Source organism: Pan paniscus, chromosome 9 (genome assembly GCF_029289425.2).
Source record: "Pan paniscus chromosome 9, NHGRI_mPanPan1-v2.0_pri, whole genome shotgun sequence".
NCBI classification, from domain to species: domain Eukaryota; kingdom Metazoa; phylum Chordata; class Mammalia; order Primates; family Hominidae; genus Pan; species Pan paniscus.
Window position 1 is genome coordinate 66565314 of NC_073258.2, and position 23065 is coordinate 66588378.

At 48.3% G+C, this 23065-nt stretch overlaps 1 protein-coding gene across 3 annotated transcripts; it reads left to right on the forward strand.

Annotated features, from left to right (window-relative positions):
* The first annotated feature begins 3183 nt into the window (after window positions 1–3183).
* Window positions 3184–23004, forward strand: DPF2 (double PHD fingers 2). Of its 3 annotated transcripts, XM_034932993.3 has the most exons (13): window positions 3856–3946; window positions 8428–8568; window positions 10358–10518; window positions 10939–11046; window positions 11372–11535; window positions 13713–13805; window positions 13959–14037; window positions 14548–14589; window positions 15636–15773; window positions 15900–16028; window positions 16217–16329; window positions 18816–18897; window positions 21710–23004. In XM_034932993.3, the coding sequence occupies exons 3-13, from the start codon at window positions 10386–10388 to the stop codon at window positions 21784–21786; spliced, it is 1158 nt and encodes a 385-aa protein (XP_034788884.1). In that variant the 5' UTR covers window positions 3856–3946; window positions 8428–8568; window positions 10358–10385; the 3' UTR covers window positions 21787–23004. The 3 variants fall into 3 exon arrangements, with proteins under 3 accessions (XP_003828671.4, XP_003828672.3, XP_034788884.1); XM_003828624.7 differs by lacking the exon at window positions 8428–8568 and having other exon boundaries at window positions 3791–3946; XM_003828623.7 differs by lacking the exons at window positions 8428–8568; window positions 14548–14589 and having other exon boundaries at window positions 3184–3946.
* Window positions 23005–23065: the final 61 nt, after the last annotated feature.

A 23065-nucleotide genomic window follows, 5' to 3' on the forward strand; every position in this document is an offset into this window, starting at 1 on the left:
GAATGCGCATGTAAAATTCCTACTCCGTGATTCCTGTCTGTCAGAGAAACACTACATATACTGTTTTCTATATACAGAGAGTACCTGTTGTTCGGCGACGTAACATGTCTTTCTTTCTTTCTTTTTTTTTTTTTTTTTGAGACAGGGTCTTGCTCTGTCACCCAGGCTGGAGTACAGTGGAGCCATCTTGGCTCACTGCAAACTCCACCTCCTGGGTTCAAGCGATTCTCATGCCTTAGCCTCCCAAGTAGATGGGATTACAGGCACCACCACCACGCCCGGCTAACTTTTGTATTTTTTGTAGAAACTGGGTTTCACCATGTTGGCCTGGCTTGTCTCGAACTCCTGGCCTCAAGTGATCTGCCAGCCTCAGCCTCCCAAAGTGCTGGGATTACAGGCGTGAGACACCACGCCCAGCCCGTAACAGCATTATGTGTAATAGCTCCAAACTGGAAATAACCCAAATGCCCATCAGCAGTAATATGGATTAAACAGCAATGTAAGAACTATTACCACAAAAGGACATGAATGAATCTCAGCCAGGCATGGTGGTTCGCGCCTGTAATCCCAACACTTCAGGAGGCCAGAACGCAAGGAATGCTCAAGGCCAGCCTGGGCAACATAGTGAGACCCTGTCTCTATAAAAAAAAAATCAAAAATTAGCTGGGCATGGTGGCGTGTGCCTATAGTCCCAGAGAGGCTGAGGTGGGAGGATTGCTTGAGTCAGGGAGGTAGAGGTTGCAGTGAGCCAAGATTGCGCCACTGAGATTTTTTTTTTTTTTTTTGAGACACTGTCTTTTTTTTTTTGAGACGGAGTTTTGCTCTATTGTCCAGGCTGGAGTGCAACGGCACGATCTCAGCTCACCACAACCTCCGCCTCCTGGGTTCAAGCAATGCTCCTGCCTCAGCCTCCCAAGTAGCTGAGATTACAGGCGCACACCACCACGCCCAGCTAATTTTTTTGTATTTTTAGTAGAGACAGGGTTTCACCATGTTGGTTAGGCTGGTCTCGAACTCCTGACCTCATGATCCACCCGCCTCGGCCTACGAAAGTGCTAGGATTACAGGCATGAGCCACCATGCCTGGCTGACGCTGTCTTAAAAAAAAAAAAAAAAAAAAGATTAGTCAGGGTGTAGTGGTGCGCCTGTAGTCTCAGCTACTCGAGAAGCTGAGGTGGGAGAATTACTTAAGCCTGGGAGGTCGAAGCTGCAATGAGCCATGATTACACCACTGCACTCAGCCTGGATGACAAAGTAAGACCCTGCCTTAAAAAAAAAAAAAATCTCAAAAATGTAATACTGTAGACAAAGCACTGTGGGGGCTGAAAAAAAAAGGAAAAAATTAATATTGAACAAAAGAAGCCAAATTCAAAATAGGACATATTGTATGATTCCATTGACATACAGTTACACAGACACACTAATCTTTAGGGCTAGAAGCATGAGATGGCTACTGAGGTGCTAGTGATGTCTTTTTCTTCATCTGGGTAGTGGTTACACAGGTTTGTCTATTTTGTAAAGATCAATCAAGCTACAATTATTTTGCATGGTATACCTGCATCAAACCATCTCGTGTACCCATAAATATATACACCTACTATGTACCCACAAAAATTAAAAAATTGAAAAAAATTAGTCAAGCTATGAACCCAGAAGGCGGAGGTTGCAGTGAGCCGAGATCACGCCATTGCACTCCAGCCTGGGCAACAAGAGGGAAACTCCATCTCGAAAAAAAAAAAAAAAAATTAGTCAAGCTACATAAGATCTATGTGCTTCTCTTTATGTATATTTCAATTAAAAGTTTGAATTTAAAAATAGTACTAATAATAAATAGGCTAGTTGCATATAATTGGAAAGGCAGCTTATGAACCCAGCATCAATAGCTTTCAGTTCTTTTAGGATTGTTTAAAAAAAGGTTACATCAGCTGGCCGGGCGAGGTAGCTCATGCCTGTAATCCCAGCACTTGAAAGCCTAGGCGGGCGGAACACATGAGGTCAGGAGTTCGAGACCAACCTGGCCAACATGGTAAAACTCTGTCTCTACAAAAAATACAAAAATTAGCTGGGGGCACCTGTAATCCCAGCTACTCGGAAAGCTGAGGCAGGAGAATCACTTGAACCCAGGAGGTGGAGGTTGCAGTGAGCTGAGATAGTGCCACTGCACTCTAGCCTGGGCTGGAAGAAAGAATTTGTTAAGGAGCGACAAGAGCAAAACTCCGTCTCAAAATAAATAAATAAATAAATATAAACAAATAATGTTGTTACGAACATTCTTGTACAGCTTTTTTTTTTTTTTTTTTTTTGAGACAGAGTCTCGCTCTGTCACCCAGGCTGGAGTGCAGTGGCGCGATCTTGGCTCACTGCAAACTCCGCCTCCCAGGTTCACGCCATTCTCCCACCTCAGCCTCTCCAGTAGCTGGGATTACAGGCGTCCGCCACCATGCCCGGCTAATTTTGTTTTTGTATTTTTAGTAGAGATGGGGTTTCACCATGTTAGCCAGGATGGTCTCGATCTCCTGACCTCGTGATCCGCCCATCGTGGCCTCCCAAAGTGCTGGTATTACAAGCGTGAACCAATGCTCCTGGCCTGTTTTTTTTTTTTTTTTTTTTAAGAGACAGGATCTTGCTATGTTGCCCAGGCTGGTCTTGAACCCCTGGGCTCAAGTGATTCTCCCACCTCACCCTCTCAAGTAGCTGGGATTACAGGCATGAGGCATTGCACTCAGCTTCTTGTACAGCTTTCTTGTGTGTATATCCAGGAGTGGACTTTGCTGGGTCATAGGGTATGTGTATTTTCAGCTTTAGTGATTATATTTATATATATATACATATGTATATATATACATATGTATATATGTGTATATATGTATGTATATATATACATATGTATATATGTGTATATATGTATGTATATATATACATATGTATATATGTGTATATATGTATGTATGTGTATATATGTATATATGTGTATATATGTATATATGTGTATATATGTATATATGTGTATATATGTATATATGTGTATATATGTATATATGTGTATATATGTGTATATACATATGTGTATATATGTGTATATACATATGTGTATATATATATGTGTGTGTATATATATATATATATTTTTTTTTTTTTTTTTTTTCTTGAGATGGAGCCTCGCTCTGTTGCCCAGGCTGGAGTGCAGTGATGTGGCTCCAGTGGCTCACTGGAGTCTCAAACTCCTGGGCTCAAGTGATCCTCCCACCTCAGCCTCCCTAGTAGCTGGGATTACAGGCATGCACCACCATGCCCAGCTAATCTTTTTTTTTTTCTTTTTTTCCTTTATTTATTTATTTATTTATTTTTTGAGAAGGAGTCTCGCTCTGTCGCCCAGGCTGGAGTGCAGTGGCGCGATCTCGGCTCACTGCAAACTCCGCCTCCCGGGTTCACGCCATTCTCCTGCCTCAGCCTCCCGAGTAGCTGGGACTACAGGCGCCCGCCACCACACCCGGCTAATTTTTTGTATTTTTAGTAGAGACGGGGTTTCACCGTGTTAGCCAGAATGGTCTCCATGTCCTGACCTCGTGATCCGCCCGCCTCGGCCTCCCAAAGTGCTGGGATTACAGGCGTGAGCCACCGCGCCCGGCCCCGGCTCCTGCTCCTCTAAATATTAGAGGCAAGCCTCGAACCGGAGCTCCGGGATGCAGGCCAATCTCCGGTTGCGCCTGCGCGTCGGGCTCCCGTGGGGTCCACGCATTTCCTACCCGGCCGCCGCGAACAGGCGTAAAGCTCTTTCTTCAGTGCTCGCTCTAGTGCGCGCGCCCGGACGGCGCCTGCGCAGAGGGCAAGGAACCTGGTACCCCGGTGCGGTCCCGGCGCCTGCGCGCTGCGGACTGTGGGGCCTCTCGGCCCGAGGCAGAGGAGCTGGGAAGATGGCGGCTGTGGTGGAGAATGTAGTGAAACTGTGAGTGGTCGTTTCTTTCTCTCCTAGGGCGGCAGGTTTTGTAAAGGGCCTGGGAGTAGGGGGCGGTGGGGGAAGGGACTAGGCGGAGAGAGGGACATCCCCGGGAAGGCCATGTTGCGACTCCTGGTGGGGAGGGCAACAGGAGACTCCGGAGAAGACGTTGCGCTTCTTTGGAAACTTGTGGAGGCCCTGATGGGGGCACACTGGAGCCCCGACGGGCGGCATCCCTGCGGGGCTGTGTGGCCTCAGCGTTCCTCGGGGCTGACGGTTTCCAGAGCATGGCGCCCTGCCTGCACGCGAGACTCACCGTCCCGGTCCTCTCCCGAGACGCCTCAGTCCGGAGGAGCGGGGCCGAGGCCCGGGCGGCCCTACGGCTGGCCCGCCGCCCACCCCGCCCCGTCCCGTCCCGTCCCGTCCGCTGCAGCGACAGGCTCGGCGGCCCCTGCGGAGTGCACTGCGGGGCTGGCTGTTTCAGTTCCAGGCAGCCCCGTGATGTTTGGGAGGATCTTGGGTGGCAGGTACCTAAGACTACAAATATTCTTGGGAAGAATTTGTCGAGGAGCGGATCCAGAAGGGAAGGAACTTCAGGGGAGTGGGCCTTGGCCCCGTCCAGTAGCAGCCATCAAAAACCTGCAACTGGACCGAAGCCGTTCAGGACAGCTTAGCCTAAAGGGGCATCTAGGTGGGCATTCTTCCTATTATACGATACCATTGTGCTGGTCAGATTTCAAGCAAAGTTAAAGTTAATAGCTGTTGGGGCCATGGACGCTGGCCTATGAACTGCTTCCTGTGAGTTAAAGATGCTTTGGGACTTGATTTATTCCTACAGAAGAATCAGAATGAGTTTTAGATTGGGTTAATGCACGGTGGGCGAATAGAGCTTCTTTTAATGGGTATGTTGGGCTTGGTGCAAGGGTGGGAAAATTGAGTGGTGTCTAGCTGTCCAGTCAGGGTTTTTGCATTTTGACTGGATGACGAGGTAAAGGTTCGGTAACTTCTAAGGGACTCACAGCTTCTCATCTGTCTTTGTCGTGGCCTGAGCCCCACTCTTCCTAAGAGCCTTTTTAAAGAGTAAGTTGCTTCTCCCTCCTGCCTGAAGCCTTTTCTTTGAGAATGCTTTCCCACTTCCATTAAGCTAAGTGCCTTTCCTCCTCTTGTGGTTTTTTTTTTTTTTTTTTAAGTTGCTTTCTGCTCTATTCTGCTGTCTCTTTCAGCCACCCCTCCTCCCAACACTATTGTCTTTCTCTCTGATCTGCCCACTCCAGTTTCCCCAGCTCTTTCTTCAGGCTGACATTTTTCTCAATTTAGAAATGACACTGTTGATCTACCATTTATCCAGTTATCCTTCCTGACTCAGATGTTCTTTCTTTGTTTCCCTGCGTCTTTGTTGACTTCCCTCATCCCATTGTAAGGGGATGTTTTACACAGGTTTCTCCAAAAATAAAAAGAAAGATTCTCATTGTACTGGGGGAGTATCAGACTTGCCTAGGTTTTGAGAGTTAGACGTAGTGAGGTTCTTCGTGTTGGAAGATTTTCCTCAGAGAAATAGGGTTGCCAGTGCTTTCAAGTTGTGTCATAAGTGAGGGGTTGCCCATTTAAACAGAGCGTGACATCTTGTTTCTCTTTGAAAAACTGTGGAGATTGTGAGCATCACCAGCCACTAATTCCTGAATGCCAGTAATGAGAAACCAACTCTCTCCTCCTCATTTCTAGCTGCACAGGGCCTCAGATCACAATTAATACGTACTCCCGCAGAATTATCCCTTTAAGAAGGGGCTTCCATTCTTCCAGTTCATTTGGAGATATGGCACTTCTCTTGATTATAGTGTGCCTAGTCTTCTGACAGCTGATGTTATACATTGAGTACATTCAGGTCAGGACCACTAGCTCATCTTTTCTTTTTTTTTTATTTTTTTAGACAGAGTCTCACTGTTGTCGGCCCAGGCTGGAATGCAGTGGCACGATCTTGGCTCACTGCAACCTCCGCCTCCCGGGTTCCAGCAAGTCTCCTGCTTCAGCCTCCCGGGTAGCTGAGATTACAGGTGCCCACCACCACACCTGGCTAATTTTTGTGTTTTTAGTAGAGATGGGGTTTCACCATGTTGGCCAGGCTGGTCTTGAACTCCTGACCTCAGGAGTTCACCCGCCTCGGCCTCCCAAAGTGCTGGGATTATAGGCGTGAGCCACCACGCCCGGCCCCTCATCTTGTATGACTTGCATCTTGTCCTGGGAAAAGAATTTTCTTATTTGTAAATTTCTATCCCTTCCGAATGTGATGTCAGAAATGAAAGTCTTGGCTGGGTGCAGTGGCTTACGCCTATAATCCCAACACTTTGGGAGGTTGAGGCAGGCAGATCGCTTGAGGTCAGGAGTTCGAGACCAGCCTGGCCAACATGGTGAAACCTCATCTCTACTAAAACTATAAAAATTAGTTAGGTGTGGCGGCGCACACCTGTAGTCCCAGCTACTTGAGAGGCTGAGGCACAAGAATCGCCTGAACCCAGGAGGCAGAGGTTGAAGTGAGCTGATATCACACCACTGCCCTCCAGCCTGAGTGACACTTTTAAGACTCTTTCTTAAAAAAAAGAAAGAGGCTGTTGGGCGCGGTGGCTCATGCCTGTAATCCCAGCACTTTGGGAGTCCGAGGCGGGCAGATCACAAGGTCAGGAGATTGATACCATCCTGGCCAACATGGCGAAACCCCACTCTACCAAAAATACAAAAATTAGCTGGGCATGGTGGCGTGTGTTTGTAATCCCAGCTACTCAGGATGCTGAGGGAAGGGAATCACTTGAATCCAGGAGGCAGAGGTTGCAGTGAGCCAAGATCGCACCACTGCACTCCAGCCTGGCAACAGAGCAAGACTCCATCTCAAAAAAAAAAAAAAAAAAAAAAGAAGCCGGGCACGGTGGCTCATGCCTGTAATCCCAGCACTTTGGGAGGCTGAGGCGGGCGGATCACAAGGTCAGGAGTTTGAGACCAGCCTGGCCAAGGTGGTGAAACCCGTCTCTAGTAAAAATACAAAAATTAGCTGGGCATGGTGGCGTGCACCTGTAGTCCCAGCTACTCAGGAGGCTGAGGCAGAAGAATCGCTTGAACCCAGGAGAGATCACACCACTGCACTCCAGCCCAGGCGACAGAGCGAGACTCAGTCTCAAAAAAAGAGAGAAAGTCTTTAAGCGTTCTTACTAGGAAAGTAAAATAATAGTATAGCTGTAGCTGCTGATTGGTTTTGAAACTTTCTAGGCAAAATCTAGAGGCAGGGCGCGGTGGCTTACGCCTGTAATCCCAGAACTTTGGGAGGCCGAGGTGGGCGGATCATGAGGTCAGGAGTTCGAGACCAGCTTGGCCAACATGGTGAAACCCTGTCTCTACTAAGAATACAAAAATTAGCTGGGCGTGGTGGCGCATGCCACTCGGGAGCCTGAGGCAAGAGAATCGTTGGAATCCGGGAGGCAGAAGCTGCAGTAGGCAGAAGCTGCAGTGAGCCGAGATTGCACCACTGCATTCCAACCTGGGCGGCAAAGCAAGACCCTATCTCAAAAAAAAAAAAATATATATATATATATATATATATGGAGAACAATGTTAATGTTAACTTGACATTTCTTGGTATCGGAGCCTTAAGTTTTTGTTATTGCTTTTTTTTGTTTTAAGAGACAGAGCCTCCCTCTGTCCCCCAGGCTGAAGTGCAGTGGTATAACCTTGGTTTACTGCACCCTCAACTTCCTAGGCTCAAATGATTCCCCTACCTCATCCGCCCCAGGGGCTACGTGGAACCACAGGCATGCATCACCAAGCCTAGCTGATGGTTTTTTTGTTTGTTTGTTTTGTTTTTTTTAATGTTATTTTTTTTGAGACAGAGTTTCGCTCTTGTTGCCCAGGCTGGAGTGCAATGGCGCGATCTCGGCTCACCGCAACCTCCGCCTCCCAGGTTCAAGCAATTCTTCTGCCTCAGCCTCCCCCGTAGCTGGGATTATGGGCATGTACCACCACGCCCGGCTAATTTTGTATTTTTAGTAGAGACAGGGTTTCTCCATGTTGAGGCTGGTCTCGAACTCCTGACCTCAGGTGATCCGTCCACCTCAGTCTCCCAAAGTGCTGGGATTACAGGCGTGAGCCACTGCGCCAGGCCTTTTTTATTTTTATTTTTTAACGTTTTGTAGAGATGGGATCTCACTATGTTGCCCAAGCTGGTCTCTAACTCTTGGTCTCAAGAGATCCACCAGCCTTGGCCTCCCAAAGTGCTGGGATTATAAGCATGAGCTACTGTGCCCGGCCTCCCTTAAGTTCTTAAGAGCTCACTGTCATGCTGTCTTGTTCTCTCTTCATGAGATTCTCCCCCCACACTTCAGTGTTTCATTCCCAGCCCTTTTACCCCCAAGACTGTTTGCCTGCCTTACGTAGCTCACAAGAGCCCTGACAGAACATCTCTCATTCCCCTCAAAACTGTTTCCAGCCTCCTTGCTCTGACTTTGCAGCACTCGCCAGCCTGGCCCTGCCTTCCATTTGACTTCCAGTGTCCGTATCAATTCCCATCAGCAGAAACAAAGGAGCTGCCGCACTCAACCTTGTTTATCCAATTTTATTCTGTGTGGTGAAGACGTGGCTGCCTCCTAAAGGTGAGCCCACAGAGGCAAGGCTGCCTTCTCCATTCTGCTCTCCAACGTGAGATTCGTGCCTACCTCAGATTACAGTCATTACAGCTCATTGAATTACGCCAGGCTATATTTGTGGCATTGCCGTCTCTGTGTGTGGTATGTGTCTTTTTTACTTGCTGGGCACATGCTAAGTTATGCAGTGGTCTACTGTGGCTGCTCACTGAAGGACCCTGTCACATTCTAGAGCAGGGTTTGTTGGTGTAGCCCGAGTTACGGACAGAAACCACAGAGACTTAATCTGTTTGCTGTCTCATCCCCAGGCTGTTTCTTGTAAAATGCTGATATGTCAAAGCTCATTTGGTCCAACCTCCTCAATCTATAGAAGAGTAACCAAGGTCCACCTGGGCTGACTGAATGTCCATGTTCATGTGGTGACTTGCAGGCAAGCCAGGTCTTTTTACTCTCAAGTCAAGTCTGACTGTATCTCAGACATCGTCATGAGTATTAGGGATACTATGAGAAATAAATCAATTCTGCCCTTGGTTTAAGATTGATTGACGCCAGGTACTGTGACACATGCCTCTATTCCCAGATACTTGGGAGGCTAAGGCAGGAGGATCACTTGAGCCAGGAGTTTGTGTCCAGCTTGGGCAACATAGTGAGACCTTGTCTCTTAAAAAAAACAAAAACACAAGATTGATTGAATATAAGATCGAGTTTGTTAACCTCCATTACCAAAGTCCTTGTTAAACCCTGCAAGATGAGAACAAGATAGGTTCTATATACACGCTTCTTAGAACCAGATAACTCCTGGCACTGTGCAGTTTTCCACTTAAAGGTTTACCCTTGATTCAGATTTCAAATTGAGTCTTTTGAGACCAAGAAGATTTTTTCCTATATAATTTTATTTTGTGAGAATGGAGAAGAACCCTAAGATGGGCCTTAGAGCAAACAAGTTTCTTATGAGTGATGGTGCTCAATAAAAGCTTCAAGGAACTTCAGGTACTTGTAGACATTTTCCATAAATGTAAAATTAATTAGTTGATTAAAAACCTAGTTCAAAATTCAAAAGATATAAAAAGGCATATGGAAGGAAGTGGCCTAGTCACCCACTTTTTCTCCCCGCTGACCTGCAGTTTCTTTTCCATTTTGTTACATAAATGATAGTTTTATTTGACGCTTCTCAGCAGTGTACCTTGCTTTGCTTTTTGTCCCTAGTTAACTTGAAATTGTTTAATATCAGTATGTGAAGAGCTTCCTTCTTATGGCTAAGTAGAATTTCATTGTATGGATTTACCATAGTTTGCTAAATACATTTTAATAAGTCCCCTAGACTTTGAACTCTTTCCCTCTGGAGCAGACCTTGGGGCAAGGATGTGGGAGCATGTAGTTTATTTGGGAGGTGATTGTAGGAAAGAGGGAATAAGGAGGAACTTAGGAGGGACTGTCATCTGCTTCTTAGCCTCATAAGGGTTAAGAGAAATAGCATCTTAACTAGCACAGGGCTGGGCTTGTGAGACACGTGGAGTGAACATTCTTTCACCTCTTTGGGGGTTAAACTTAAGTCTGATTAGACATATGATGAAATCATGTGTTCCTGATGGTAATTTATTTGTAAAGTAATTCCTCATGATGGCCTAGAAAAGGGGCTTCGTGTCCCATGAGGCAGAAGTGGAGGCAAATAGAACGGAAGAGACAGCCTCCCAGTCCCTTGAGCCTTCTAGAGAAGCAGATGGCAGGGGAGAGGAATAGCTCAGCACTCTATGCCCCCTGCTCCAACATACACGCCTGATTTCTATCTTCCCTGCAGCCTTGGGGAGCAGTACTACAAAGATGCCATGGAGCAGTGCCACAATTACAATGCTCGCCTCTGTGCTGAGCGCAGCGTGCGCCTGCCTTTCTTGGACTCACAGACCGGAGTAGCCCAGAGCAATTGTTACATCTGGATGGAAAAGCGACACCGGGGTCCAGGTGAGGGTCCAGACTTGGGAGAAGGGGACTCAGGAGCATAAGGAGGAAGAAGCCTCCTCATCTTAGGTGATGAGACAGTTGATAGGGTTTTCCCTACTGCCTTCCACCTATGGATGAATATGGTCTTCCTGTGATTAGAAACCCAGGGAGGATGAAGCAGATGTTTGATAGCAGCATCTTTGTTTTCTGCCCTGCTGAGGCCATTGTGTGTCTGGAGAACTATGTGTTAGCCAAGGCCCCGAAGCTTATATATCTATTTTTCTTTTCCACAGACTATTCCACCTAACCCCCTAGGCCCTCACTGTCAGAATTTCTCCCTTGCTCTAGAACTCAAAGGGGGGCCTACTTAATTAGAAAGTGTTTGGTATTATTTTCTAATACTGGGTTAGGGCCTGACTTCTATCTTTCTTCCTGCCACAGGATTGGCCTCCGGACAGCTGTACTCCTACCCTGCCCGGCGCTGGCGGAAAAAGCGGCGAGCCCATCCCCCTGAGGATCCACGACTTTCCTTCCCATCTATTAAGCCAGGTAAGGCACATACTTCCTGAGCAGAGGCGTGGCCTGCTGCATGGTGAGAGCCTGCTAATCACTGTGATATACCAGGCCCAGTACTAGATCCCAAATATACTCAAATGAATATGATGTGATTCTTTCCTTTAAGGACCTCAGTCTAGAAGGGGAGACAGGTAAACAGATAAGTTATGGTGCCAAGTGAACTAGGGTGTCTTAATTCCTGGGCGTGCAGAGAACAAAAGATAGTGACAGACCTTTGGTAAGCCCCAGCATTATGTGGACTTACAGCAGTCTGCTTTCAGCCCTTCTGAGCCTTGCTTTATCCTGACCTTGCTTGCAGACACAGACCAGACCCTGAAGAAGGAGGGGCTGATCTCTCAGGATGGCAGTAGTTTAGAGGCTCTGTTGCGCACTGACCCCCTGGAGAAGCGAGGTGCCCCGGATCCCCGAGTTGATGATGACAGCCTGGGCGAGTTTCCTGTGACCAACAGTCGAGCACGAAAGGTACAGGATTATCCCTGTGGCTAAGGGAGCTTTGATGGAAATCAGCCTCCTCTTCACTGGGGGCCACCTAGTTTCTAGAACTGAAACAGAAGCTGGAGTCCAGGAAGCAGGCCCCTGCAGTTCTGTTCTTACTTCAGTCCCTGATTATTGTCAGGTACTGACTGGCTTCTCTGTTGCTTCTAACTATAGACTCTCATTCATTCACTTTTATCACAGAAGGTTATTATTATACACATATATAATTTTCATTAAAAAAATTAAAATAGGCCAGGTGCAGTGGCTCATGCCTGTAATCCCAGCACTTTGGGAGGCCAAGGCAGGAGGATTGCTCAAGTCCAGGAGTTCGAGACCAGCCTGGGCAACAAAGTGAGACCCCATCTCTACAAAAAATAATAATAAAAAAAAATAGCCAGGCATAGCGGCATGCGCCTGTTGTCCCAGCTACTAGGGAAGCCGAGGTGGGAGAATCACTTGAGCCTATGAGTTCGAGACTGCAATGAGTCGTGATCATGCCACTGCACTCCAGCCTGGGCAACAAAAAAAAAAATTAAAACCAGAAGGTGCAAGAGTAGTACAATGAAATACCACATACTCTTTACCTAGATTTATCAATTCCACATTTTGCCACATTTGCCTTATCTGTCTTTGCTAAACTATTTGAGAGGAAACTTCAAAAACTTTTCAGTCTAGGCAACATAGCAGGACCTTGTCTCTACTAAAAATAAAAATAAAAAATTAGCTGGGCATGGTGGCACATGCCTGCAGTCCCAGCTACTCAGGAGGCTGAGGTGGGAGGATTGCTTGAGCCCAGGAGATTGAAGCTGTAGCTCTGCTTATGCCTCTGCACTCCAGCCTGGGTAACAGGGGGAGACCCTGTCTGGGAAGGGAGGGAAACAAACTTTTATCCCTAAGTGCTTTACTCTTTTATCACAAAAGTTTGTGTCACAGTTTTTTGGTCCCTGAGGTTACACAGTGAAGCACACTTAGTCTCTGCCAACAGAGAAGATAAGAATACATGTAAAAATAACAGCTATAAATATGCCAGTATTGGGTTAGTGCCTTTTCATGCCCTTTCTCCTTTAGTCTGTACAACCTTATGGGGTAGGTCCTGTGTTCCCCATTTCACACAGAGGCTGAAACAAAGCAGTTTAAAAACTTCCCATGGGTTGGGCACGGTAGCTCACGCCTGTAATCCCAGCACTTTGGGAGGCCGAGGCAGGCGGATCTCAAGGTCAGGAGATCGAGACCATCCTGGCTAACATGGTGAAACCCCGTCTCTCCTAAAAATACAAAAAAATTAGCCAGGCGTGGTGGCGGGCACCTGCAGTCCCAGCTACTCAGGCGCAAACCCGGGAGGCAGAGCTTGCAGTGAGCCGAGATTGCGCCACTGCACTCCAGCCTAGGTGACAGAACGAGACTCCATCTCAAAAAAAAAAAAAAAAAAACTTCCCATGGCCGGCCACGGTGGCTCACGCCTGTAATCGCAGCACTTTGGGAGGCCGAGGCAGTTGGATCACCTGAGGTCGGGAGTTCGAGACCAGCCTGACCAACATGAAGAAACCCCATCTCTACTAAAAATCCAAAATTAATCAGGTGTGGTGGCGCATGCCTGTAATTCCAGCTACTTGGGAGGCTGAGGCAGGAGGATCGCTTGAACCCAGGAGACGGAGGTTGCGGTAAGCCAGTATTGCGCCATTGCACTCCAGCCTGGGCAACAAGAGCGAAACTCTGTCTCAAAAAAAAAAAAAAAAAAAAACTTCCCACAAGGTCACACAAATAAGCAACAACATTTTAATTTAAACTAGGAGGCAAGTGTCAGGACAGAACCACCAATAATGTGCTCCCAGGGTGGCCAATCAGAGGCAGGAGAGGGCATGGCTGCTTGTGGCATCAGGGCAACCTTTTGGAAGCATGCTATTTGATTTGGCCATGTGGCATGGTGGGGAAAGCATTTCAGGCTAAGGAAATAACGTGAAGCACAGGGGAAAGATATCCCAAAGTATGGAAGGGAGCAGGAGCAGGATTATAGCATGCTTGAAAGGCGTTGGTGAGGAATGAGGCTGGTGTGGGTGGGACCACGTCACAGAGGAGGTTCTGGGTGGCCTTGGCCAGTCTCATCATAGGGGAGCTTTTGGATGCACATATTTCTACCCATGCTAACCCTCCTGTCCACTCAGCGGATCCTAGAACCAGATGACTTCCTGGATGACCTCGATGATGAAGACTATGAAGAAGATACTCCCAAGCGTCGGGGAAAGGGGAAATCCAAGGTGAGGGGCCAGCGTGCTGCCTGCATCTTGGGACAGGGTGGCCTAGGGAATTCCTTATTTTATTTCAAGTGAGATTAGCAGCCACTTCCAAAAGAGTCTAACTCCTCAGGCCCAGCTACCAAAATAAGGGTGTCTCTTTGCTCTTCTTGGCAGGGTAAGGGTGTGGGCAGTGCCCGTAAGAAGCTGGATGCTTCCATCCTGGAGGACCGGGATAAGCCCTATGCCTGTGACAGTGAGTGCCTCACAAGTGGGTGGGTAGACCTTGCCTTGGACCCAGCTCCTGCTCAGGATATGAGAGGAGGGAGGGTTGTGTTTTTGCCCAGAGTATTAAAACAAACCTGGGCTCTTGTCCTGCCTGCTGACTGCTTCCGTCTGAGACCCCTGGGAGGCCTGGGTCCCTGCTATATGACGGGTGGGACCTGCATGCTCTGGGAAAGATTTCTGCCATCCTCTGGGGTGGGGTTGCTTGTGGGGGCCACAGCAGGCAGGGTTGGCCTCTCAACAGATGGCCTGCAGGTCTCCTGGCCTCAGTTAAGCCAGGGCCCCAGGGGTCTGACACTGAGTTTTTCAACGTCTGTTCTCTTTTTCTTTCTGTCTGCCTTGCCCCACTTCTGTCCCTCTACCCTGGGAGCACCATCGCCGCTGGGGTTTCTCTCTCGTTTGCTCCGCTTTCCTGCTGCTGCTGCTCCTGTCTCAAGTGTATCAAGGCCTTCTTCTCATGACTTTTCTTTCTGTCTTTCAGATAGTTTCAAACAAAAGCATACCTCGAAAGCGCCCCAGAGAGGTAGCTCTCTCAACTTTTCAGACTTGTGGTTTTCCTTTCCCTTTTTCCCTCTTCCCTTGTTCCTCCTGCCTTTCTCATTTCCTGGGATGCTAGCTTTAAAATCTCTGGAATGGCATGGGGGTAGGAGCAGTGGAATTTCTGCTGTGCTCTACTCCTCAAAGTCCTGGAGGCTGCCTTTACCACTGCTTGTCTCCCACAAACCTGCTCCTAGAGCTGCTCGGCCCAGTGCATGGGGTGGCTTCAGAAGCATTATCAGGAGCCCATTACAATCAGACCCTTCCGCTCCCTTCCCAGACCAGGCACCTGGTGGTCAGCTCATGTTCCCCACTGCCCCACCACCTCCTCCTGCCATCCTCTCTCCCCACTCCTTTCCTGCTGGCCCCCTTGCCCTTCTTGGTGTTACTTCTCAAGGTGACAAAATGCCTCATGGGGATCTGCTTTCCTTGCTGATTGGCAGGCCTGGACAGGGCAATTACGTGGGAGTGTGCTTGAATTTCTTTGGGGACCAACTGCCCAACTGGCTTCATTGATAGGCTATCCCCAAGAAACCCATCCCCTGCTTGTTTACCCACATTCAGGGGAGATGGGCTCCATGGTGTGTGTGGGGTAGCATGAGCCTCCCACATTTACTGAGGGGTAAAAAAGTTTGGAGTCTTATCCACTTTTCCCCCTTCCTGCCACCCCAAAGATACAGGAATATCCTTCCCTTTCCTGACCTGGAGCGTCCCAGACTGTTAGTATATCCCAGAGCAACTAACTGGTGATGGGGCAAGGGCTAAGCCCCCCAAAAGTCAACATGGAAGAGCAGTGGTGACCATGGGGTTGGAGTTCAGGAGGGAAAAGAGCCCCAAAAGCTAGAGAGCCCCACGGCCTGATGCTCCTGGCTGAGGGGAAGTGGCCGTCACTCAAGGCCTGTCCCAGAGTGGAGCTGCTAGGGGAAGGGATGGTTGCCCTCTGCCTCAGGTGGAGCCCCCACAGCTTGCAGGGATGGGGACATGGCACTCTTGTATCCTAACACCTTTCTCTGCAATCTTCTTCCCACTCAGTTTGTGGAAAACGTTACAAGAACCGACCAGGCCTCAGTTACCACTATGCCCACTCCCACTTGGCTGAGGAGGAGGGTGAGGACAAGGAAGACTCTCAACCACCCACTCCTGTTTCCCAGAGGTCTGAGGAGCAGAAATGTAAGCTGAGGTGTCAGAAGTGGTGGGCAAGCAGAAGTTGGCCTGGTTATGAAAACCACTCCTTGCATGGGTGTTGAGTGGCTCAGGGACCCCCATGGGTGTCATCAAAACTCTTTCTCTCTGTAGCCAAAAAGGGTCCTGATGGATTGGCCTTGCCCAACAACTACTGTGACTTCTGCCTGGGGGACTCAAAGATTAACAAGAAGACGGGACAACCCGAGGAGCTGGTGTCCTGTTCTGACTGTGGCCGCTCAGGTACTGCCTCCCGTGAAGGCTGCTGCTTTGCCCAGTCCCCAAGGGGCTCTTGGCTTGCTGGCCTCTAGGGCTGTCATAACCAGCCCACCTCGCTTTTCCTAACCAAGAGAAGATGTAGCCACAGGCAGGAGCTCCTCTCTTCCCCCCGCGTTTCCGACTGTCTGTCTCACTCACCTCCCCCACTACAGGGCATCCATCTTGCCTCCAGTTTACCCCCGTGATGATGGCGGCAGTGAAGACATACCGCTGGCAGTGCATCGAGTGCAAATGTTGCAACATCTGCGGCACCTCCGAGAATGACGTGTGTATCCCGCCCCCTCCTCAGCATGGCTCCTTCTGGGCTTTTACTGCTGTTTGCACAGTTCCCTCTAAAGTGAGCTTTCTTTTAAAAAGGGAGCAGGATCCCTCCCACATGCCACACGCCCCTCCCTAGCATCTCAGTCAGAACTCTGATTTGTTGCCAGATATATATTGAGTGCTGATTTTATGTCAGACACTGTTCTAGTCACTAAAGATGCTAAAGACAAACAAGGTCCCTGCCTCATGAGATTTACATTCTTACAGGAACAACAATAAGCAAGGATGTAAATGAGATTTGTATAATGTGCCATGAAAAAAACGAAATCAGTACTGTGGCAGAGAATAATTGCATAAGTGATCTATTTTGATGGTCAGGTATGGCTCTTCTGGGAGGGTGATGCTGGTGTTGAAATTTTGGTGATACCAAGGAGCCAGTCAAGATTTGGAGGTAGAGGAATCCCAGGAAAGGAGCAGCCAGCGCCAAGGCCTTATGTTGGACAAGCCAGATGACAGGGCATGGGAGAGTATGGCGGGCAATGAGATGAGAGAGGCAAGCACTGCCAGATCTCTGGGGCCTCGGGTTTTATTCTAGGTACAACAGGACACTGTTGAAGGGTTTTAATCGGGAAGTGACATGGTTATTTATGTATTTATTTATTTACTTTTTTTTTTTTTTGAGATGGAGTCTTGCTCTGTCGCCCAGGCTGGAGTACAGTGGCACAATCTCGGCTCACTGCAACCTCTGCCTCCTGGGTTCAAGCGATTCTCCTGCCTCAGCCTCCCAAGTAGCTGGGATTACAGACACGTGCCACCACACCCAGCTAATTTTGTATTTTTAGTAGAGATGGGGTTTCTCCATGTTTGCCAGGCTGGTATCGAACTCCTGACCTCCGGTGATCCGCCTGCCTCAGCCTCCCAAAGTGCTGGGATTATAGGCGTGAGCCACTGCACCCAGCTATTTATTTATTCTTTATGTATTTATTTATTTATTTTGAGACAGAGTCTCTCTGTCACCCAGGCTGGAGTGCAGTGACGCGATCTTAGCTCACTAAAACCTCTCCCTTCAGGCTCAAGCAGTACAATCCTCCCACCTCAGCCTCCCGGGTAGCTGGGACCACAGATGCACACCACCATGTCTGGCTACTTTTTTATATTTTTGGTAGAGACAGGGTCTTGCCATATTGCTGAGCTGGTCTCAAACTCCTGAGCTCAAGCAGTCCTCCCACCTTGGCCTCTCAAAGTGCTGGGATTACAGGCATGAACCCACCATGTCTGGCCTTGTCTTATATTTTATTTTATATTTATTTATTTATTTCAAGATGGAGTTTTACTCTTGTCACCCAGGCTGGAGTACAATGGCGCAATCTCGGCTCACTGCAACCTCTGCCTCCCAGGTTCAAGGAATTCTCCTGTCTCAGCCTCCCAGGTAGCTGGGATTACAGGCGCCCGCCACCACGCCTGGGTAATTTTCAGTAGAGACAGGGTTTCACCATGTTGGCCAAGCTAGTTTTGAACTCCTGACCTCAGGTGATCCACCTGCCTCAGCCTCCCAAAATGCTGGTATTACAGGTGTGAGCCACCGTGCTTGGCCCTTGTCTTCTATTTTAAAAAGATGACTTTGGGTGCTGTGTGGAGGGTAGACTGTAGGGACAAGGATGGAGGCTCATGCCTGTAATCCTAACACTTGAGAGGCTGAGGCGGGAGGATCACTTGAGCCCAGGAATTCAAGACCAGCCTGAGCAACATAGGGAGATCCTGTCTCCACAAAAAAAATAAAAACTTAGCCAGGTGTGGTGGCACACACGTTAGTCCCAGCTACTTGGCAGACTGAGGTGGGAGGATTGCTTGAACCCAGGAGTTTGAGGCTGCAGTGAGCCATGATCACACCACTGCACTCTAGCCTGGGCAACAAAGCAAGACCTTGTCTCAAAAAGAAATAGTCACTGGGCATGGCGTCTCACACCTGTAATCCAAGCACTTTGGGAGGCTGAGGTGGGAGGATTGCTTGAGCCTGGGAATTCAGGACCAGCCTGGGCAACGTAAGGAGATCTTGTCTCTCCAAAAACATTGAAAAATTAGCTAGGTGTGGTGGTGTGTGCCTATAGTCCCAGCTACTTGAGAGGCTGAGGTAGGAGGATCACTTGGGCCCAGGAGGTCAAGGCTGCAGTGAGCCGTGATTGCACCACTGCACTCCAGCCTGAGTGACAGCAATACCCTGTCTCAAAAAAATATACCATAGAGCTTGGGCTTTAGGAAAAAAAAAAAAAAAGTGGAGGTGATTTGATCAATTAGGAGCTCTGAAAGGACCCAAGTGAGAGATGACAGTGACTGGATCTGCGGTGGAGAGGGGCAGCATGGTTTCCCACATAAGATTCTCACATCTGTTCTTACCTGCTACCTACCCCTCTTGGAAATAGCAGTGTCCTGTAGTGGCCTGAGGCACATCAGTTATTCAGTCCCCATCCTCTTCCCTCTTGCCTACTTCAGGACCAGTTGCTCTTCTGTGATGACTGCGATCGTGGCTACCACATGTACTGTCTCACCCCGTCCATGTCTGAGCCCCCTGAAGGTAAGTTACTCAGATCTTTTACTCAGAACAATTACTTTATTAGTTACTTGGAAAATACTGAGTTCTATGTTCTTTATGTTATCACTTATATATTCTTCCAAATTAGGGAGTAAAGCACCTTGCCTTGGCTCAGTTTAGAATGCCTTCCTAACATTTCAACTTAAAGGGTTTAGTGTTTGCACATTATCAGCTACATTTACAACAGAAAATCAACAGCCCGGAAGAAAGCAGATGCTGAGCCGAGATCGGTCACCCAGAAGGAATGATTTATTTTCTTCCAACCAGTCCAGAAAACTCAAGTGGTAGATTATCTGATGTGAAGCTTCTGCAGTCAACTCTTGAAATTTGATAGATTTGAGCATTTATTTCCTATCCCTTCCCCTTCTGAACTGGGAAGGGACTTGACTTTGGAGCCTGAATGGGTCAGTCTGCTTCTCCCATAACTTACTGTAATAATGGTCCAAGTTTATTAAAGCTATTCACTGAAACCAGTGGTGGCACCAAGAATTGGTTGCATCTCCACAAGTCCCTTCCAGCTGGATTTCTGTACATAAACACCTCCTGTACAGAAATTGAGTAGCAGCTGGGCGCGGTGGCTCAAGCCTGTAATCCCAGCACTTTGGGAGGCCGAGGCGGGCACATCACGAGGTCAGGAGATTGAGACCATCCTGGCTAACACGGTGAAACCCCGTCTCTACTAAAAATACAAAAAAATTAGCCGGGTGTGGTGGCGGGCGCCTGTAGTCCCAGCTACTCAGGAGGCTGAGGCAGGAGAATGGCGTGAACCCGGGAAGCGGAGCTTGCAGTGAACCGAGATCATGCCACTGCACTCCAGCCTGGGCAACAGAGCGAGACTCCATCTCAAAGAAAAAAAAAAGCCAACAGAAATTCAGTAGCTTACTCAGAACACAAATGCCCAGGAGCTGTTACTGTGCACAATGGATGTGGGCCAGCATTACAGTCAAGAGAAAGTGTTTCATTGTGTGATGTAAGCTGACTTGTAACATATCGGTCAAACTGCTGTCACCCCTCTAGAGAATGAGGCCACTGACAACGTCTAAGAGTCCTTTAACATATCGGTCAAACTGCTGTCACCCCTCTAGAGAATGAGGCCCCTGACAATGTCTAAGAGTCCTTTAGCAGCTGTAGGGGAGTACTCAGCTTCTGTCAGGCCCAGTTTATGAATCTGCTTTGGGGAGAAGTCGCATGTTTATGTTTTGTTTTGTTTTGTTTTGTTTTTTTAAACCATCAAACAGATGATCTATGTTACAGAATGGCTTTCCTATTAAAGTTCTGTGGGACATCAAGGTAGTGGAGAGCTGCAGGCCCGAGTGTCCTTACTGTAGTGTTAAGGCAGCTGAGGGGCAACCCCTAGAAGTATCAGATGTTCTAGGTCAGGGTCAGCAAGCTACAAGCTAAAACCTGTGGACCACATCCAGCCACAGCCAGCTTAAATAGCTTGCAAGCTATTTTCTTTTCTTTTCTCTTTTCTTTTTCTTTTTTTTTTTTTTTTTGAGACAGTGTCTTGTTCTGTTGCCCATGTTGGAGTGGAGTGGCATGATCTCAGCTCACTGCAACCTCCGCTTCCCCGGGCTCAGGTAATCTGGTAATCCTCCCACCTCAGCCTCCTGAGTACCTGGGACTACAGGCATGCCACCACACCTGGCTAATTTTTGTATTTTTAGTAGAGACAGGGTTTTGCCATGGTGCCCAGGCTGGTCTCGAACTCCTGGGCTCAAGTGATCCACCCACCTCAGCTTCCCAAAGTGCTGGGATTACAGGTGTGAACCACTGCGTCTAGCCTGAAGAAAATCCCCTTAAAAATGTAAAAACTGGCTGTGCACTGTGGCTCGCGTCTGTAATCCCAGCACTTTGGGATCTCTTGAGCCCAGGGGTTCAAGACCAGCCTGGGCAGCATGGCAAAACCCCATCTTTACTAAAAATACAGAAATTAGCTGGGCGTGGTGCTGTGTGCTTGTAATCTCAGCTACTATAGAGGCTGAGGCAAGAGAATTGCTTGAATCTGGGAGGCAGAGGTTAGAGTAAGCTGAGATCACACTGCTGCACTCCAGCCTGAGCAACAGAGCGGAAACTCTTGTCTCAGAAAAAAAAAAATGGAGTTAAAAAAAAAATGCATGAGACTGTATGTGGCTCACACACCCTAAAATATTTAACACTCTGGCTCTTTACAGAAAAGTTTGCCAACCGTATTGACCTTTGGGTTAGAAAGGACTTACATTTTTGAGTCACCTATTTCTGAAGAGCTGATAAAAGCTGTGGATCCTTTCCCCTAGAATAATGTCCAAATGCGCATAGGTATAATTTTGCTTATCATTTCAAGGCATTAAGGACTAATTTTATTCAAAAAAATTAGAAGAATTCAGCCAAAGTCAATATTAATAAACAAGGAATGACCCAATTGTTTTTCATATAAGGGACAATTATTTTGTGTTTTTTAGTGAAACTACACAAGTCTTAAAACTGAGGTGCTTGACAAACTTCTGTCTTCCCAGGCCCTCTTCCTACTCCCAAAACTTCTGATTTAATAGGGCCAAGAGGGCCTGGGCATCAGTATTCTGAAGTCCTCTAGATGATTATTTCTTTCATCTCCATAGAGGATGATATTTCACAATATTTGAAGACTTAGAGGTTTATCCCAGCTCAGGAAACCATGGAACTTTCCTGCTGCAGAGCATCCCTCGTCCTACCTGTAGCTGATCCTGCTATAGAGATGGGGTATCAAGAGCAGAGGAATTGCAAGCAGGTGGGGATTGTGTGGGACCCATCCTGACCCCATTTTGCCTCTCTGCAGGAAGTTGGAGCTGCCACCTGTGTCTGGACCTGTTGAAAGAGAAAGCTTCCATCTACCAGAACCAGAACTCCTCTTGATGTGGCCACCCACCTGCTCCCCGACATATCTAAGGCTGTTTCTCTCCTCCACTTCATATTTCATACCCATCTTTCCCTTCTTCCCCCTCTCCTTCACAAGTCCAGAGAACCTTGGGGTGGTTGTGCCAGCCTGCCTTTGGCAGCTGCAAGCTGAGGTGGCAGCTCTGACCACCTCTGGCCCCAGGCCCTCAGGGAGAAAGGAGCAACACACTGCCCCTAGGCGTGCGTGTGGCCCAGTTTCTCTCTGCTCTCCATTAAGTGCATTCACTCTGCTTGCCTTGGGCCCAGGCCCTGGTGATCACAGGGTTCAAACAGTGTCCTCCTAGAAAGAGTGGGAGAGCAGCTCACTTCTCTGTGTTCTGCCTCCCCTCTGGTCTCCAGAGTTTTCCTGTCCTCTAGAGGCAAGCCAGGCCGGGGAGCTGGGAGCGAGCAAGCTGAGGCCACGTCCACAAGGAGCTTTTCATGCCCCTGTGCCGCATAGCCTCACCTCTTTCCTCCAGAGTGGCTCTCTGCGGCCCTGTGTTCCTGCTACAGAGGGTTCTTTTCTGGAGTCAGGATGTTCTCGGTCACCCTCCTGGTTCTGCCCTGTCCCACTCCACCCCACCCCAGGGGGAACAGTAGCTTCACCTTGTTATTCCCATTGATCTCCTGGCTCTTATGGGCAGTCTCCAGTGACTGAAGCATTCCCCACCCTTGGAATTTCTCATCTTCTGCCTCCCTTCCTACTCCTTTTGGTTTTGTGGGGAGAGGGGAAGGATCAGGGGGCCAGGCCAGCAGCTCGGGGGCCACAGGGAGATGGATAATGTGCCTGTTTTTTAACACGACAAAAAAGCCTACCTCCAAAATCCCCTTTTTGTTCTTCCTGGACCTGGGCATTCAGCCTCCTGCTCTTAACTGAATTGGGAGCCTCTGCCACCTGCCCCGTGTATCCTGGCTCTCAGCTCATGGGGAAGCCACATAGACATCCCTTTCTTCCCTTGCACGCTCGCTAGCAGCTGGTAAGGTCTTCACACCCTGATTCCTCAAGTTTTCTGCTTAGTGGCACTGACATTAAGTAGTGGGGGGACAGTCCATGCCAGGACACCCTGGAGTAGCCTTCCCCCTTGGCCGCGGGCAGGCCCTAACTCACTGTCGCTTTGGAGTTGAGGTGTCTTTTTTTCTTTCTTTCTTTAGTTCCTGTATTCTAAACATTAGTAAAAATAAATGTTTTTACACAGAGCCCTCTGCTGGATGGTTTATCTCCTGCCTCTCTCCATTAAGAAGGCCATTTCATCCTAAG

What these genes read in the sequence shown, in the direction of transcription:
- DPF2 (XM_003828623.7), top strand. Translation starts at nt 3,684, where the DNA reads ATGCAGGCCAATCTCCGGTTGCGCCTGCGCGTCGGGCTCCCGTGGGGT. An exon ending in GGGGAAAGGGGAAATCCAAG is followed by an intron (nt 13,806 to 13,958) that starts GTGAGGGGCCAG and finishes TCTTCTTGGCAG; the next exon opens with GGTAAGGGTGTGGGCAGTGC. An exon ending in CATGTCTGAGCCCCCTGAAG is followed by an intron (nt 18,898 to 21,709) that starts GTAAGTTACTCA and finishes GCCTCTCTGCAG; the next exon opens with GAAGTTGGAGCTGCCACCTG.